Consider the following 15,014-nt stretch of genomic DNA (forward strand, 5'->3'; position numbering starts at 1 on the left):
TTGTCACCCCCACATCAGCAACTGATTGTCGAAAACAATTTTGGTTTACATATCTGAAAAGAATTAGATGTTCGTAGTCTAAGAGAGGGAGGGGTGAATTAGACTAACTTAAAACCTTAACCTATGGCACCAACTAGTTTGCACAAAACTTAAACTAAAATATGCCATCTAGATATGCAACTACGGTTTTTCTAGTGTAAAACCTTATTCCAAATGAGTTTTGCAACCTCATTCCAAATGAGTTTTGCCATCTAGCAAGTTGCAAGTATGAAATACGGAAACGTAAAGAGGGGTATCGGTAGGCATAAAAGCCACCCCTAGTCCATACATTGTTGAAGCATTCACTAAGAGTATTGCTTCCCGGCAATCAGCTCTCTTTCGGGGACACCTTGACTTGCCACAAAGGCTCACTCCAAATTCCCGATCACCTTGATCCTGATTTCCACTAAGGAACTTCTCCACGAAGGATGGGAGTCTCCCCGTTACCGTCAACGCTGCTCCATACCAAGCCGGAGGGTCGATGACTTGCCGACAAGCCACCAAAGCTTCAGGGAGGTCAGTGCCTCAAGATACAACTGTGGTTCACTTTATTTAGAACCAATATAATGCACAAGGGTCAGCACCTTACTTTCATACTCTCTCAAGAGCTAATCCTAGAAGCTTGTGCTAAACTTAAGGATATGATCACTAAGCACTTTGTTGGCTTGGAGGTGTTCTCCGGTGTGTATGGAGTTCCTCTTAACTCCAGCAACCTCCAAAATAACCGCGGGGATGGGGGGTTGAGGCTCTTATATAGCCTAGCAATTAACTCCAAGGAGTCGTTACTCTAGTGGCTAGTACAACTCAGCGTAGTGATGGTTGAACCGACGCCTATGCATAAATAGGGGGGTGTCGGTTCAACCGATCACCCTAACCTATCAAGTAGGCGTTGAGCCCCTAACACGTGCATGTTGTTGACGTCATTTAACTAACGGTTGAACCGTCGCAGTGATGGTTTAACTGGTCTACATAACCTCTTCATCAGCCAAAACAGGTTCTTTGGACAACTCCTAGGCAAATGCACCGACGCTTCAATTTGCCACGACGGTCCAACCAGCACCTCATGAATTTCTTCTCTTTCCCTCAGTGAACCTGCACCTCTTGGGTTTCTTCTCTTCGCTCATACTGTTTGCACTGCCGCTCTCTATAAACATGTTGGTTTAACCGATGGTGTCGAGTCTTCTTCACCTAGCTGTCACTTGCACCGACCAAAGCATCGACACATTCATATTTTTTGACGTCGTCGATTTAACGCCGTCGGTTTCACCGACACCCTAGATTCTGCAGAACTCATCTAATTCAGCATTATTTTGAGTTTTTTCTTCATTTCTTGTTTTGCTAGGGCTTTGGACTTCATCTTTGGGATGTAATATCAATCATTTGACAAACTTGTTAGTCTCATGATCATGTTCAGGGGTGGATCCAGGATAGAAATTAAGAGGGGGCTGAGTTCCTTCTTCCTTCCTCAGCCCCCCCCCCCCTATTCTTCTTTATCCTCTTCTTTTTCTACCTCCTACCTCCTATAGTTTTCCATGGTGCGCAAGGATGTAGGGGGTGCTGGAGCCCCCCTAGCACCCACGCTGGATCCGCCCCTGATCATGTTGTCACATAATTACTAAAATCACAAACAATTGCCTAATAGGCCCACGTTGCATTGCAGAGCTCGTTCGTAGATCCATTAATTGTGCATACTGTAGGAGCCTAGAAACTACAAAGCCACAAGGGCACATGCACGATACCGTACCATCTTTAGACTGACTTCAATAGAGAGTGCAAAAGCATTTTTGCCTCTCCACGGAGTACTGTTCACGCGATGCAACTCCTCCAACAGAGGAGGCAAACACGAGAGGCAGATTACCTTCGAGGAGAGAGGCGACACAAAATTGCATCGCCTCTCTCCTCAAACGCATCCGCAGGGCGCCTCGGGGACCTCCGCGGCCGCCCCGTCCACCGTCCCCGCCGCCATGGCCGCCCCGTCCGCCGCTGCTAGACCCGCGCTCGAGGCTGCCGCGGAGCTCGACCGGCGGCGCGCAGATCCGAGCCCGACCTCTGGCGGGTCCAGCGGCATCGAGAGCTCCTTCCCCTTCTCTCCCTCCTCTCCGGCGGATCCCGGGTGCGGCCAAGCGAGGTGGGCGGAGCTGCTGCCTCTCCTCCCTCCCCGACCTCCTCTGCCTCTCCAAATCCAGCGCCCTCCCTCTGTGCCCTCCACCCCCTCCATCGCCGGCGCCCTCCCTACGCGGCTCCCTCTGCGCCGCCGTGGTCCGAGGGGGACCATCCTGGCCGCGCGCTCACGGTCCCATGGCGCGGCCGCCGTCACGTCCGCGTCTAGGAACCGCTCCACAAAGCCAAGGAACCAACCCCTCGACTCCTCCCCGAGTCGCCGCGCCAGCTCGCCCCTCTCCTCCGCGCCTCCTCCCCTCTCCCACTCCGGCGGTGCGGGCGTCGTCGTCAGCGCCGCTGCGGCCGCCGTAGTGCCAGGGCCCATCCTTGCCTTCCCCTTCGCCGGGGACATCCGTGACTTAGGCGACGGCGACGACTTCGTCGGTGTGGCCGCGGCCGCAGCCGGCTTCGATGACTCATCGAGGACCACCACGGCTAGCGGTGAGGAGACAGTGGCAGGGACATGTTTGAGGTTGTACAGGCCGAAGGCGGACAGGTCAGTGGCAAGAGCGGCCCTGACCCATGATGTTGCTCGTCTCTGGCGCTCGGCCGCGACTGCCGCGGGAGAAGGGGACGGCGGCCCCGAGCAGGAGCAGGAGTGGCGGAGGGCGAGCGCGGGCACGGAGCAGCGGGCCAGTGGAGCTGCGGCGGCGGTGGAGGATGGCGAATGCCATTGCTCTGGCTCTCTGTTGGAGCCGGTGGGATGAGAGGGGAATGGAAAATACTGTTCACGCGAGGCAAAGACCAATTTGCCTTCCAATTTTGCACTTCGTTGTTGGAGTCAATCTTAAGCCACACACTAGTTTGCTGGTGGGCAGGATGAACAATGCCCGGCAATGGCGTCAAATCCCAACTCCAATCCATACCCATATGCGTCGCCATATCCATCGACGACCGAGCAGATAAAGTTGGAAAGAAAACAACAACCTAGCAGATCGGAGACGAGATCCCAGCTGACAGGACTTGCCATGATCACGTCCCCTCGGCGAGAGGCACAGCAGATAAGTGGATAAGCGCCCTGCTGGGGAGCTTTTTGTCTCCGGAATGCCACCACATCACCTCACTGTCCAGCCCACGCATTCAGCCCAAGGAACAGCGGGCCCAGCATGTCCCCATTGCTGTTAGCTCTTTTGTTCATCTCAACACGACACTTGTCGTTCCCACGATGATGGCTAAGCTTTCTTTCGTTGCATCAATACCCACCAAACCTGATTAGATCTTACTTTTTGGTGACTCGATGAGGAATTTATACTAAGGCCCTGTTTAGTTGCCTTCAAAATTCTAAAACTTTACAAAATTCCTCATCACATCGAATGTTTCAACGCATGCATGAAATATTAAATGTAGCTAAACAAAATAACTAATTACACAGTTTGTTTATAATTTGCGAGACGAATTTTTTGAGCCTAATTAACCCATGACGAGATAATAATTACTAAATACAAACGAAAGTGCTACAGTACTTTACACTCAAAAGTTTACGCATCTAAACAAGGCCTAACTATATAGTGGCAATTAGAGAATGTTACTGGGTTAACGCCACCTAGATTAATAGCACAGATATTTGTGTGTGCGCGTGCTTTTGAAACTGGTTAACAAGCACTGATAAGAAAGAACAGAAATTAATCTTTTTGCGGTCGTAACTATTACGTGGCTATTTTGTGTACATGTAATGACTTAATTTTTTAGAAAAAAAATGATTCTCTCTTCATTTATGCAGGTAGTTTTCATGGGAGTATATTGGCTACTATTAGGATCCCAGTTGCACCGTGGCGGCGCAAAAGAGGTGTTCCTTTCGGCAAGATAAGCACCGATGGTCGTGGCTTGGACATCTTCACTAATAACAGATGGAAAAGCAACAATATGCTATTGATTATTCTCTTATGTACCATTGTTTCTCCTGTTATTTATGATCAACGTTTGTACTAAGATTTATGTTAGAATTTTGCTGGGTTGACTTGTACATGCCGGAAATAATTCCTTTTATTTCTTTAAAAATTAGGGAATGGGTAGATCCAAATTATTAGTATTAGCATGCTTCTCTGATGCATGGCATTCGGCACCTCTAGCTGCTGCGAGATTCTATATTTTTTAGAATATAAGAACAACGATGCATAGACGTGTATCTTTCCAGGTACACAATGAACCAATTATGCGAAATATTTTCTTTGTCCTTTTCATGCATGCTACTATCTCTAGTCGGTTATAATTGTCTCATTGACGTCCCGACAGGGAAAGCTAGTTGTTTTTTGTTTGATTTTTCTGTCTGAAACGCTGGAGGCAGTGGTAGGCTACGCAATGATCAGCCAAGAAATCTTGTGTCGGATAACTTTTTTTCCCTGAGTTTTTGTTTTGGCGATTAATTCTTTGCTCGTCCTCAGGTGGTCCTGGTTGTGGTTGAGCACCGCGACGATTGCGCTCGCAATGGCGTGAGATTTCTGAATAGGGTGCGACATGGAGCCGGGTAGGTAATGCCACCAATGTCAGCTACTAAACCTAAGAGCATCTCCAGCAGTTTGGCAAATCGAGTTGCCATCTTTGATTTTTGGCAAAAACGTTAAAAATATTCCTCCAACAGTTTGGCAAAAGACTTGGCAATTTTTGGCAACTTGGGAAAAACCAGCCTCCAGCGCATAAATATACGCGCGCGGCGCGCGGTTGGCATCGTGGTTTCTAGTCAGGTGGGAGGGTGAAAAAAGAAATAAATAATAGAGAAGGGTTCCTGATTTAAGTTTTCAAGAGGTGGAAGGGCATAAATATAATTTTGTTTCTCTCTCAGGGTTCCTGATGTAAGTTAGATCTGGATTTGGCAAGTGAATTATGCCAAACTGTTGAAGATAAGCTTTTTTTTTACTTGGCATATCTTTTTAGAAGTTGGCAAAACACAAGATATGCCAAGTAAAATATGGCAAACTATTGGAGATGCTCTAAACATTTGTCAGCAGCAGAACCTATAACTATAAATATGCAATGTAGCAGTAGCACTGTTAACTCTCATAGCAGCTTTGTTTAACATTTTCTATGCAACAGCATGTACGAGAAGTAGCCCAGGACAAATCAAACCATGTCCCCTGCACATCATGTATGCCCTCATTGTACTGCAGCCAGAAATCTACATAACCTTCTTCCAAATGAGTAATAACATCAAGAAAGGCATCACCACGTTACATGGATCATACTAACAATTTGGCATTTATTTCATTATGGAAGGAGATGATCCGTCATGAAATTGCTGATCAGGGCCTGCCATAGTCAGGTAACTTGGCAGCATACACCCAGAAAAAAGCCCCCACAATTGGCACCCAGTGGCTCCAGTCCGGCGGTCCCCCAAGCAGCAAGTAAATGGGGCAGTAGGAATCCATTGGACTTCACCAACCAGCAAAGCTTGCTGAACCTGGACATGTCAGGTCCACTTGTCAGCCTCTCTTCATAAAGATCTCATGATAATCTTCGTTCACCTGTACTGGTACTGTGACTGTGTCAATGCCATGCATAGACACAATTGATGACTTCGCTTCATATGCAAAATTGCCAGAAAGCAGCTTTGCATCACAAAGCAGTGTCGATAGCAGCTAGATTTGTTTTTGCATCATATGCAGCTGGACAACTGAAACAGCACAAGCTAAATGCCAGTCCAATTACACATGTAGCCTACAGAGCTTTATGGTTTAACACTTGGTACTTTCGGCATCAATATATAGGGGAACATGAACTTACATACTTGTTCCTTTACCACCAAAATAGAGGATCCCTATTTCATCAGCATTTAACCTAGGTTATGCAACACAAGACCAGCCGAACAACCATTTCAAGGAGCTTTGGCGTCTTTTTAGACCCCATTGTTATGCTCCTTGTTCATGGTGTTAACATTATCGTTGGCGCTAACGCTGTTAGTGGAGCCATAGTGGGTGTGCTTCTTGGATGAGCCCTTGCACTGGCCAACTGGGTACTTGCATGCATTGATCTCCATCTTGCGCAGGGCAGCCTTGCCAAGGTCGACACCGCACATGTCCGACAGCCGGACCAGGTAGAGGAGCACGTCGGCGAGCTCCTCGCCCAAGTGCACCTTCTCAGCCTCGTCCCAGCCTGGCAGCCCCTTGGGCACCTCCCCTTTCCATTGGAATATCTCAGATAGCTCCCCCACCTCCCCAACCTGCACAATATGAAGCCAGCACGCAAGATCAGGGACATGATCAAAATCCATGAAAAAAGGTTTTGCTGGGAGCCAATTAGCTAGACTAGGCCCAGGAGCTAGTTGGTACTGCTCCCACATCGCCCATCATGGGCATCTCCTAGCTGGGCAACACTTGGGCACAAAGGGGTGCTGTACTGCTGTATAAACCTTTTGTTAGCCCCCACCAACACAAGGAGCAGAGCCAACTGCATCTGGTAAAGCGAGTTGTGTAAGGCCAACTCAGTCAAACTATTGATTTCGATAATCTGACGGTGAAAATAAAATAGAAAGAGAACTTGCAACAGGATGCGTATTGGCATCTACTCCCATGTACACAGGATTGAAGATTTGTTTTGTTGTCTGCTGTACTGTTCCAGTCTCTCTGGGAGAACCCATTCAGGCATGGATGATGGATAGCTTATGTCGTTTCTAGGTTGGAGTAAGCAGCAGCAGCATCTGCTTTATTATTTTGCAAAAACATAATAAACCAGTGCCTATAGTACCCACTCAATTCCCTCACATAAATTAGTAAAATTACTATTGGAAAGGTTAAGACAAATCCTTCACATGGTCCACAACAAAAGGTTGATAAAACGAAATACATTTTATTTTCTATTTTCCCTGTAAATAAGCATTACTGTTCACAAAAAACTCAATTTCTCCTACCAAACCTTTTGCTTTGGGTGGATTGCCTAGATAATCATGAGCACACATTTGCAACAAAGTAGAAGAGTCTAATGCTCTTTTCTTCAAAGAAAACTATGAACATTTCAGTGATCCAATAAACAACTTTAGAAGGTACTAGCATTAGACACCAGATTGATGAACTAGATTTTCATGAAACATGAGGGCCGCAGCAAAAACAAGTTCTAGTTTAGTTTGTGCCATCAACTTTTCATATGACAAGCCGAATTTCCAGTATCATCAAGATTTAAAGCTAGTATATCTGATGAAGGAAATACAGCCATCCATACATATCCCTGTTCAACGTAAATGGAAAATGGGTTGCTGCGAGACACATGACATCTATATATATGAATGAACTCCATGATTTTGGCAAATGTAATACCCCCTAATAAAGTTTCCTGCTACTGACCACGATTTTGGCAAATGAACATACATGCATTTTTGGACCATTGGTCCATACATGCCAGCATTAAAGGTGAAGCAATGTAGCACATCACTCTTTTCCCCCAAAAGGACTGCACTTGACTGTTTGACCCGTACAGATCAGTACTCTAGCCGCTACAATGCAGTCCTCCCTGCGACATCAACAGGACTAGCATTTCATTTGACCGCCCATATTTTCTTTATCAGAAAATGAAAGGCATACAGCATCACAATATATGGGAATCTTTCCACAAGGGCTCGTTCGATTCTTGAGTGTCTTCTTCCCTTCCCCCTAGTACTTTTTTTCTCCCTTGTGTTCCCCGTGGGCGAAACCACAAGCATCGTGTGGGATTTCGACCAGGACAGCAGCTCCTCGCAATGTGGCACTGAAAAAGAACAAAAAGGGGCCGACCTGACAACTACGGGGAGGACGGCCGGACCCGGACGCAAGGACGGCAAAAGGCTTTTCTGCGCCCAATCATTCTCTCTTTTCTTCTGTCTGAGCAAGAACTGGACCGCCTACACCCATCCTTATCCCCATTTTTTATTTTATTTTTTAATCCCGGCCCAGAATCAACCAAGAACCCTCCAATAAACCCTAATAATATTAATTAATCCGCTAATTAATTTAGAGCAGCAATCTCCAAATGACGAGACGTAAATTGGCCGTGGAGATCACGAGAGAACGGAAGAGAGGAGCAAAGGGAGGACGGACCAGGGCGAGGAGCAGGTTCCTAGGGGAGTGGAACTGCTCCCAGTCCCTCTCCCTGGCGAAGTCCGCCATCCGCTTCCGCAGCGCCTCCAGGCTCACCGCCGCCGCCGCCTCCGCCTCCGTCGCCGTCCCCATCTCGCCGTCACGAACCGCGCCGCCATCGCCGCACTTCCCCTCCTCCACGCTCACCTCCTCCACTCCACCGTTCATCTCCACTCTCTGCTTCTCTGGTTGATTTTTTTTTCTTTAATCTCTGCCTCCACTCAACCTCTCTCCTTTGTTGGTGAGGCAGCAGTAATGAGGGGTAGAGGAGGGGTGGAGGGAGGAGGCGGCTATAAATACTGCAAGGTGGGGTGGCACAGAAGAAGTTTCTTTTTTTGGCAACGATCGGGGCGCATATTTGGGCCGGCTCGGGTGCGACGGAGCAGGGATCATGGGCCGGCAACAGTCCACGGTTGTTTGTGCCCTCTGTGTTTACAAGTGGGCTCCTATCTATCTTATTGGAGATAGATAAGACATCTATCTTTAAAGATCACTTCGGTCCAATTATTTGTTATAAATATGTTCAACGTTTTAGTAAAGTCAACTTAACATTTTGTTAAACACGTTCAATATTTGGCTTTCAAAATGTTGAAACTGTGAAGATAAAATGTTGAAATTAGAAATATAAAATATTGAAAATGCTGAAATAGAAATGTTGAAGATTTCTTTTCCGGCGAGCTGGTATTTCTTCTCCGTCATTGGCGTACCCGGGCGCGGTGCGACGCGCGGCGTAGCAGCAGCACGCAGCAGCGCACGGTAGCACCAACGCGGGGCAACAGCAAGCCACAGCAGCAGCAGCATGCGGCACCAGTAGGGGCGGAGTCAGGAAGTTGATTTTTTCATTATTAGGGGGCCAACCAAACAAATTTATATAAAAATTTAATCAAAATTTAAATTTCTAATGTAAATTTGGGGACCATGGGGGGCCAGGCCCCTGTCCGCCCCCCTGTCTCCGCCCCTGGGCACCAGGGGTCGCCGCCGCCCGCAGCGTGCCACGGGAGCAGCAGGAGTGCTGCAGCGGGCAGCAGCAGGAGTGCTGCAGCTGGCAGCAGCAGCGCGCGGCAGTCAAGCGCGGCGGCAGCGCGCGGCACTCACGACGGCGTGGGCACGCTGCGGCGGCGGGCGGAGTGCAGGCTCAGGGGCGGTGGCGGCGCACGGTGAGGAAGAGGGCAGGAGAAGAATGAAGGTTAGGGTTGAGAAGATCCAACGGATGAGATAATTTATACAAATCTCAAATATTGGAAGGTAGAGAAGAAAAAATCTTTCGGAAGATGTACAGAATTCCCGGTGTTTACAGGCTTAGTGCAGTCCCAATGGAAGAAACTAGAGGTAGTTTCTAGAGCATAGGACACTGTATCAAGAAATTAGTCTTCCCAGTGGAGAAATTTCATCTACTATCTAGATAAAAAATGAACCAATCAACATGCCTTGGCTCCTAGGATCCTCTACGCAGACCACACGGTTGCTCCCTCGTTCTTTGCACAGCGCGGCACCGTCGCGTATAGCTTCGCCAGGGGCTGCCCGCCAACGCGCCCATCCTCCACATCGGCACCCTCCCAGCGGCTGCGCTTGAGGCGCGCCCGGCGATCGGGCTGGGCGTTCGGTTCTTCGGTTCTTAAAGAAGTTCGGTTCCTGAAAAACAGGAACCGTTAGGTTCTTTTCAGGACTAAGAACCGAGAAATTTCGGGTTCGGTTCTTTCGGTTCGGTTTCGGTTATAACCGATAGAACCGAACTTTGTTAAGAAGGAAAAAAATCTCTCGCCAGGACCGGCGCTGCCACGCGCCGACGACGGCTTGCCTGTGGGCGCAGGGACGGCCGCGCCGCTGGCGCTGGACTGTCGAGGACCGCCACGGGGCTTGCCGAGGTCTGCTGCTGGAGGCCGCCGGGGAGGTCGGAGCCACAGGCCCGCGGCCGGGGAGGGGCAGTGGCGGCTGCCTGCCGGGGACAGGGAGGGGCCGCGACGGCGGCCACCGGCCGGGGAAGGCGAAGAGGTGGCCGGGGACACGGAGGGACAGCGGCAGGGGCCTGGGAGGGGCCGCGACGGTGGCCGCCAGCCGTGGAGGACGAAGGGGTGGCTGGGGCCGCGGCGGGGGCGGGGGAGGGCGAGGCGGCGGCTGGGGAGGGCGAAGAGGCAGCCGGGGCCGCGGAGGGGCGGCAGAGGGCGAGGCGGCGGCTAGGGAGGGCGGGGACGGGCCAGCGCCGGGCTGGCGGTGCCGGTGCGGGTGCGGGTGGGGGTTGGGGGTGGGGGTGGGGTGCAGTGGTGGGCTGGTGGGTAGATTGGGTGGGAGTGGTGTAATAGAGTTTGGGTTTTGTTCGAACCTTGGGCCACTTATTATGTTCATGGGCTGAATATAGGATAGGCTCGGTTCTTCGGTTAACCGGCTTAGGTACCGAAACCGAACCGAGAATTTCGGTTCCTTAGAACCACGAACCGAAATTCTTGGTTTCGGTTCGGTTCGGCTCCGGTTCTCGGTTTTTTCGGTTCGGTTCTCGGTTATCGGTTTTTAGTGCCCAGGGCTACCCGGCGAGCCTTGGCGGGCGCGCACATGAGGCGGACCGGCCTCGCCCCCAGCCCGGGCACGCGAGGCATCCCCCGGCCGCGGCTGCTCTCCGCCCACAAGGCGGACGTACCGGCAAGCCTTGGCAGCCGCGCTCGATGCGCCCCCAGCCGCGGCTTCTCTGAGCTCGCGAGGCGGACCCCTCGACGAGCCTTGGCGGGCGCGCACGCGAGGCGGCGGGGCGGCCGACAGGCGGGAGGTAGGAGAGGAACACCGTCCTGAAGCCACCATCCCCCGAGCTTGTTCTGCTTGCTGCGGTCCGTGCTCGACGGCGGCGGGAGGTCCGTCCAAGATCTCCACCGCGGAGCCAATCCTCACAAGAGGGGAGCAGAGCTTGGCTCCTAAACTGCTCCGGGCTCACCGCTCACGGCGCCGCGGTCGATCTCAAGACGTATCTTTCGAAGTGCAACCTTGTGGCCGCTATGGCCACCGGTTCACCGAGGCCGCCACCTTCTCGTACTGCTAGTAGTGCCAAAGGTAAAATTCGAGCACCTCGTGACTGCCACGATGTGTTCTTGTAACAGGGAAAGGGCTTAGTGTTGTGGATGCGTGCCAGGGATGGATCCTTCCTTCTACGGTCTACGACATGATGAAGAGCCTGCGGACGGCGAAGGTCACGCAGGCGTCGGGGGAGAAGGTGACCGTGAACAGGGAGCCCGGCAGCGACACACCGTTGTCAGGGACGAAGAGGAAGCTCTCAGAGGACGCCACGAACACGAAGCAGGAGCTGCCTTGCCATGAGCCAAGCACGCCGCTCAATCATGCCCACGGCTTGTCGTCCGGGCTTCTCCACCCAGAGCACATCGAAGGGCAGCGTCCGTGACCTCGATCCGATTCCAAGGTTGCGGCACACGCCTGACTTACCTGACGTGGGCGACACCGCCGGCTGGGAAGCCGTGCGGCGGAGCTGCAGAGCATCGTGACGCCAACCTGGAGGTAGGAGGGGCGCAACAGATCCGGGGTGGAAGGGGAAGAAACGATCTGGGTCTCCCCAATGGGATTTTGCTGATTTCTTAGCGTCTCGGTGCGAGCGTCGACTTCGTTTCTTCTTCAGGAAACGATTTCTTCCTTTTTCTACTCTCTCTCTCTCTCCAATTAATCTCTTGCCACATCAGCAAAAACATTTACTCCCTCTATTCACTTTTGATAGCTACTATATTTCAAAAACTTAAATGTTAAAAAATGATAGCTATATTTACTGTTGGCATGGGTTGTGGCAATAAATAGCACTAGTTACAAGAAGTTCCCAGTTAAAATGTTAGAGGACCAACAAAAAAAATTTGTTGCATTTATTACATTGATAAGCACACTTGTGGTGTCCTTGGTCATTGTGCCATATGAAAATATATCAATCAAAACTGAATGGAGGGAGTATGTACTAGTTTAATTAATGCACATAGAACCACTATAAATGCACCATTGAGAGTGCCCTTACAGCATCCCAAGGCTCGTCCCCTTCTACTAAGACCTTGTTTACCTATCACATCAAATCTTCAAATATATGCATGGAGTATTAAATACAGTTTAAAAAATGACTCATTACACAGTTTAACTGTAAATAACGAGACTAATTTTTTAAGCTTAATTAGTTCATAATTGGACATTAATTGTCAAATAACAACGAATGTACTACAGTCCCAATACTTTTCGCGAACTAAACAAGGCCTAATAATCTAAGAGTAAGTACAATGATGAGTTTAAAGCCAAACTAGTCAGCATTTTTGCTGATATGGAGGAGAGGAGAGAAGAGAGTTTGGCTCTTGTTCTATCACCAAGTTTGGGACGGAAGCATAAGCATCTGTGGGCTCAAATAAAAGTGTATGTGAGAAATGGTAAGAAAAAGAAAGGAATATATGGTACCATATAATAATAAAAAAACTCTTTTAAAGATAAATTTGAAACAACTATTAACCATGCTCTCAAAAAGCTTAGCTCGTATCACTTGGCTTATAGTCAAGCACTTGACTCTACTATTAACCATGCTCTCAACAAAAAAAGAAAAATGTTCATCCCAAGGCTAAGGCCCTGTTTAGTTCTCACCCCATAGACCCCGTAAACGCAAAAAAACGTCACATCGAATGTTTCGACACATGCATTGAGTACTAAATGAAGTCTATTTACAAAACTTTTTGTATGGATGGGCTGTAAATTGCGAGACGAATCTAATGAGCCTACTTAATCTATGATTTGCAACAGTGATGATACAGTAACCATCTGCTAATTATGAATTAATCATGGATTAATTAGCATCATTAGATTCGTCTCGCGATTTACAACCCATCTGTGCAAAAAATTTTGTAAATAGACTTCATTTAGTACTTCAAATTAGTAAAATTCTTTCAAAAAAATTTTGCGTTCCAGCTAAACAGGGCCTAAAAAGGAAACAATATTTGTCTGTATCTACGAATTCCATTTAGAGCAGCTCTAGCGTATAAATATTTAGATGGTGCTCCAAACTGGCATGTCAAGAAGATGCTAAATTTTGAAAACCTCTTTCAGCATATTGCACTTTCATTTGGCCTAAGGTAGATCCCACAGGTTGTTAAAATAATCTCCACTAACTCTCTTGCAGAGGACTCCATGGGCATGCGACCAATCTCTGTTGAGATCTGACATATGCTGCTTTATTTTATTCCTTAGCTTGGGTGCCCAAATAAGCTTCGGGTGCTACCAGAGCACCGGTGAAAACTTTTACTCCAGCGTATAGTCCTATCCTCAGACCTCAGCTCACTCTCTCTCATCGTAGCACTACCACAAAACACACGCTGGAGCTGTTATATTAATTAATGATAGAATGATAACATTGGTTCTGGCAAAGGACCGAGGCAACCATTTTCATGAATCCTGGTGGACTGAAGGGCATTATTGAACCACTGTAAATAGAATGTAAAGTTGTAAACATAAAGGACGCGCAAAGATGAATTACCATAACAAAAAAAAAGAACCTTAAAGGTTCGAAACTTTGAATTGTTGCCGGCGTGTTTGATTCGTATTGCCACGGCAAATGTTCGGCACGCCACTTAGTCAGTTGTTTGGTTAGTCACAACTACTAGCCACATGCCACACTTGTCGTTGTTGGCCCATTGCTTTTGTCAAACCTTGCTAAAAGGTGTGGCAAACAAATTGTTAGCCACACCTTAAACAAGGTTTGGCAAAAAAAAAATGCTAACATCGATATGAACCAAACATAAAAAGAACCAATTTAGAAAAATAAATAGAACTATAGAAAGATTCCTCTCAAGAAACTTTGATTATAATCTCACAACCATATATAACAAGATTTCTTTTCTTGCCAACCTGGACCCCGCCTGTACATTTTTCCTGACCAATTTAACATTGGATAAGATACATGATTAATTAGGGGTGTCCATCCAAAGTATATATTCAAATGTTCAATGCTATGATGAAGTGTATTTTGATTACAGTTCACTTAAGAACATGGTACCACATGGATAAATTGCGACCAATTAGTAGACAAAAAGGATAGTGTGTGCTCTTGTTTCGATCCACAAGCATTTTCATTTTTGCTTATTTCGATTGCACCACTATATTGTTTACTGTGCTGGGTTGCCATGCAAATAGAGTTGATATATGACACCCATCCTACCAACGAAAAACTACTGTGATAGTATCCACTCCAAAATTTTGAATGACAAAAAAGAATAGGGTATGAAGAAATAATTACCCGCTGATAATGATAATCCATTCTTTCAGGGGAAAAAGGGGAAGACTGGACACAGGGTAATGGAACCCTACCCCGAATCTCACACGTCATCCACTTAGGGAGTTTTGTGGCAAGATGCCACAGTACGAATTTTGCAAGATAAAAAAATGAAAAAAATATGTGCTTAACTCGCTTGAACACGTATTTGGAACAGAAAGAAAGTTTGTCAACTGCACAAATGAAATTTGACATTTAGAACTAAATGGAGAACCAGTGCAAGTAGAATTTACACTCAGCACAGTGAGCACACTGCCGATTCTTGCTAGTATTCAAGAGTTGGAAAGAGCTTTCATCCTTTTTTACATTATAAAAAATCGAAGCAGAAAGGAGGGAGTGCTGCTGATGATATTGTAAATGACGAAGCTGCTTGATACTAACGTGGAAAGGCATCATCATTCTATCAGAATCGGGGTCGTAAAGTGTTCTAGACATATATTAGATAATTTAAGGATCGGACTTATATTTTATAAATAATTAATTTTTAAATATATTAC

The 15,014-nt window shown here is 47.8% G+C and overlaps 2 protein-coding genes across 2 annotated transcripts; both read right to left on the reverse strand.

Moving 5' to 3' along the window:
- Window positions 1-5,748: 5,748 nt before the first annotated feature.
- On the reverse strand, window positions 5,749-8,509 carry LOC120701761 (dCTP pyrophosphatase 1-like). The gene is made up of 2 exons (XM_039985606.1): window positions 8,199-8,509; window positions 5,749-6,352 (listed from the first exon to the last, which is right to left on the reverse strand). Exons 1-2 carry the CDS (start codon window positions 8,403-8,405, stop codon window positions 6,029-6,031), a joined length of 531 nt encoding a protein of 176 aa, XP_039841540.1. The 5' UTR covers window positions 8,406-8,509; the 3' UTR covers window positions 5,749-6,028.
- A 1,173-nt stretch (window positions 8,510-9,682) lies between these two features.
- LOC120654276 (WAS/WASL-interacting protein family member 3-like) lies at window positions 9,683-10,580 on the reverse strand. The gene is made up of 2 exons (XM_039931790.1): window positions 10,099-10,580; window positions 9,683-9,869 (listed from the first exon to the last, which is right to left on the reverse strand). Exons 1-2 carry the CDS (start codon window positions 10,578-10,580, stop codon window positions 9,683-9,685), a joined length of 669 nt encoding a protein of 222 aa, XP_039787724.1.
- Between the last annotated feature and the right edge of the window lie 4,434 nt (window positions 10,581-15,014).

This window comes from Panicum virgatum, chromosome 1K (assembly GCF_016808335.1).
Source record: "Panicum virgatum strain AP13 chromosome 1K, P.virgatum_v5, whole genome shotgun sequence".
Classification (NCBI taxonomy): Eukaryota; Viridiplantae; Streptophyta; class Magnoliopsida; order Poales; family Poaceae; genus Panicum; species Panicum virgatum.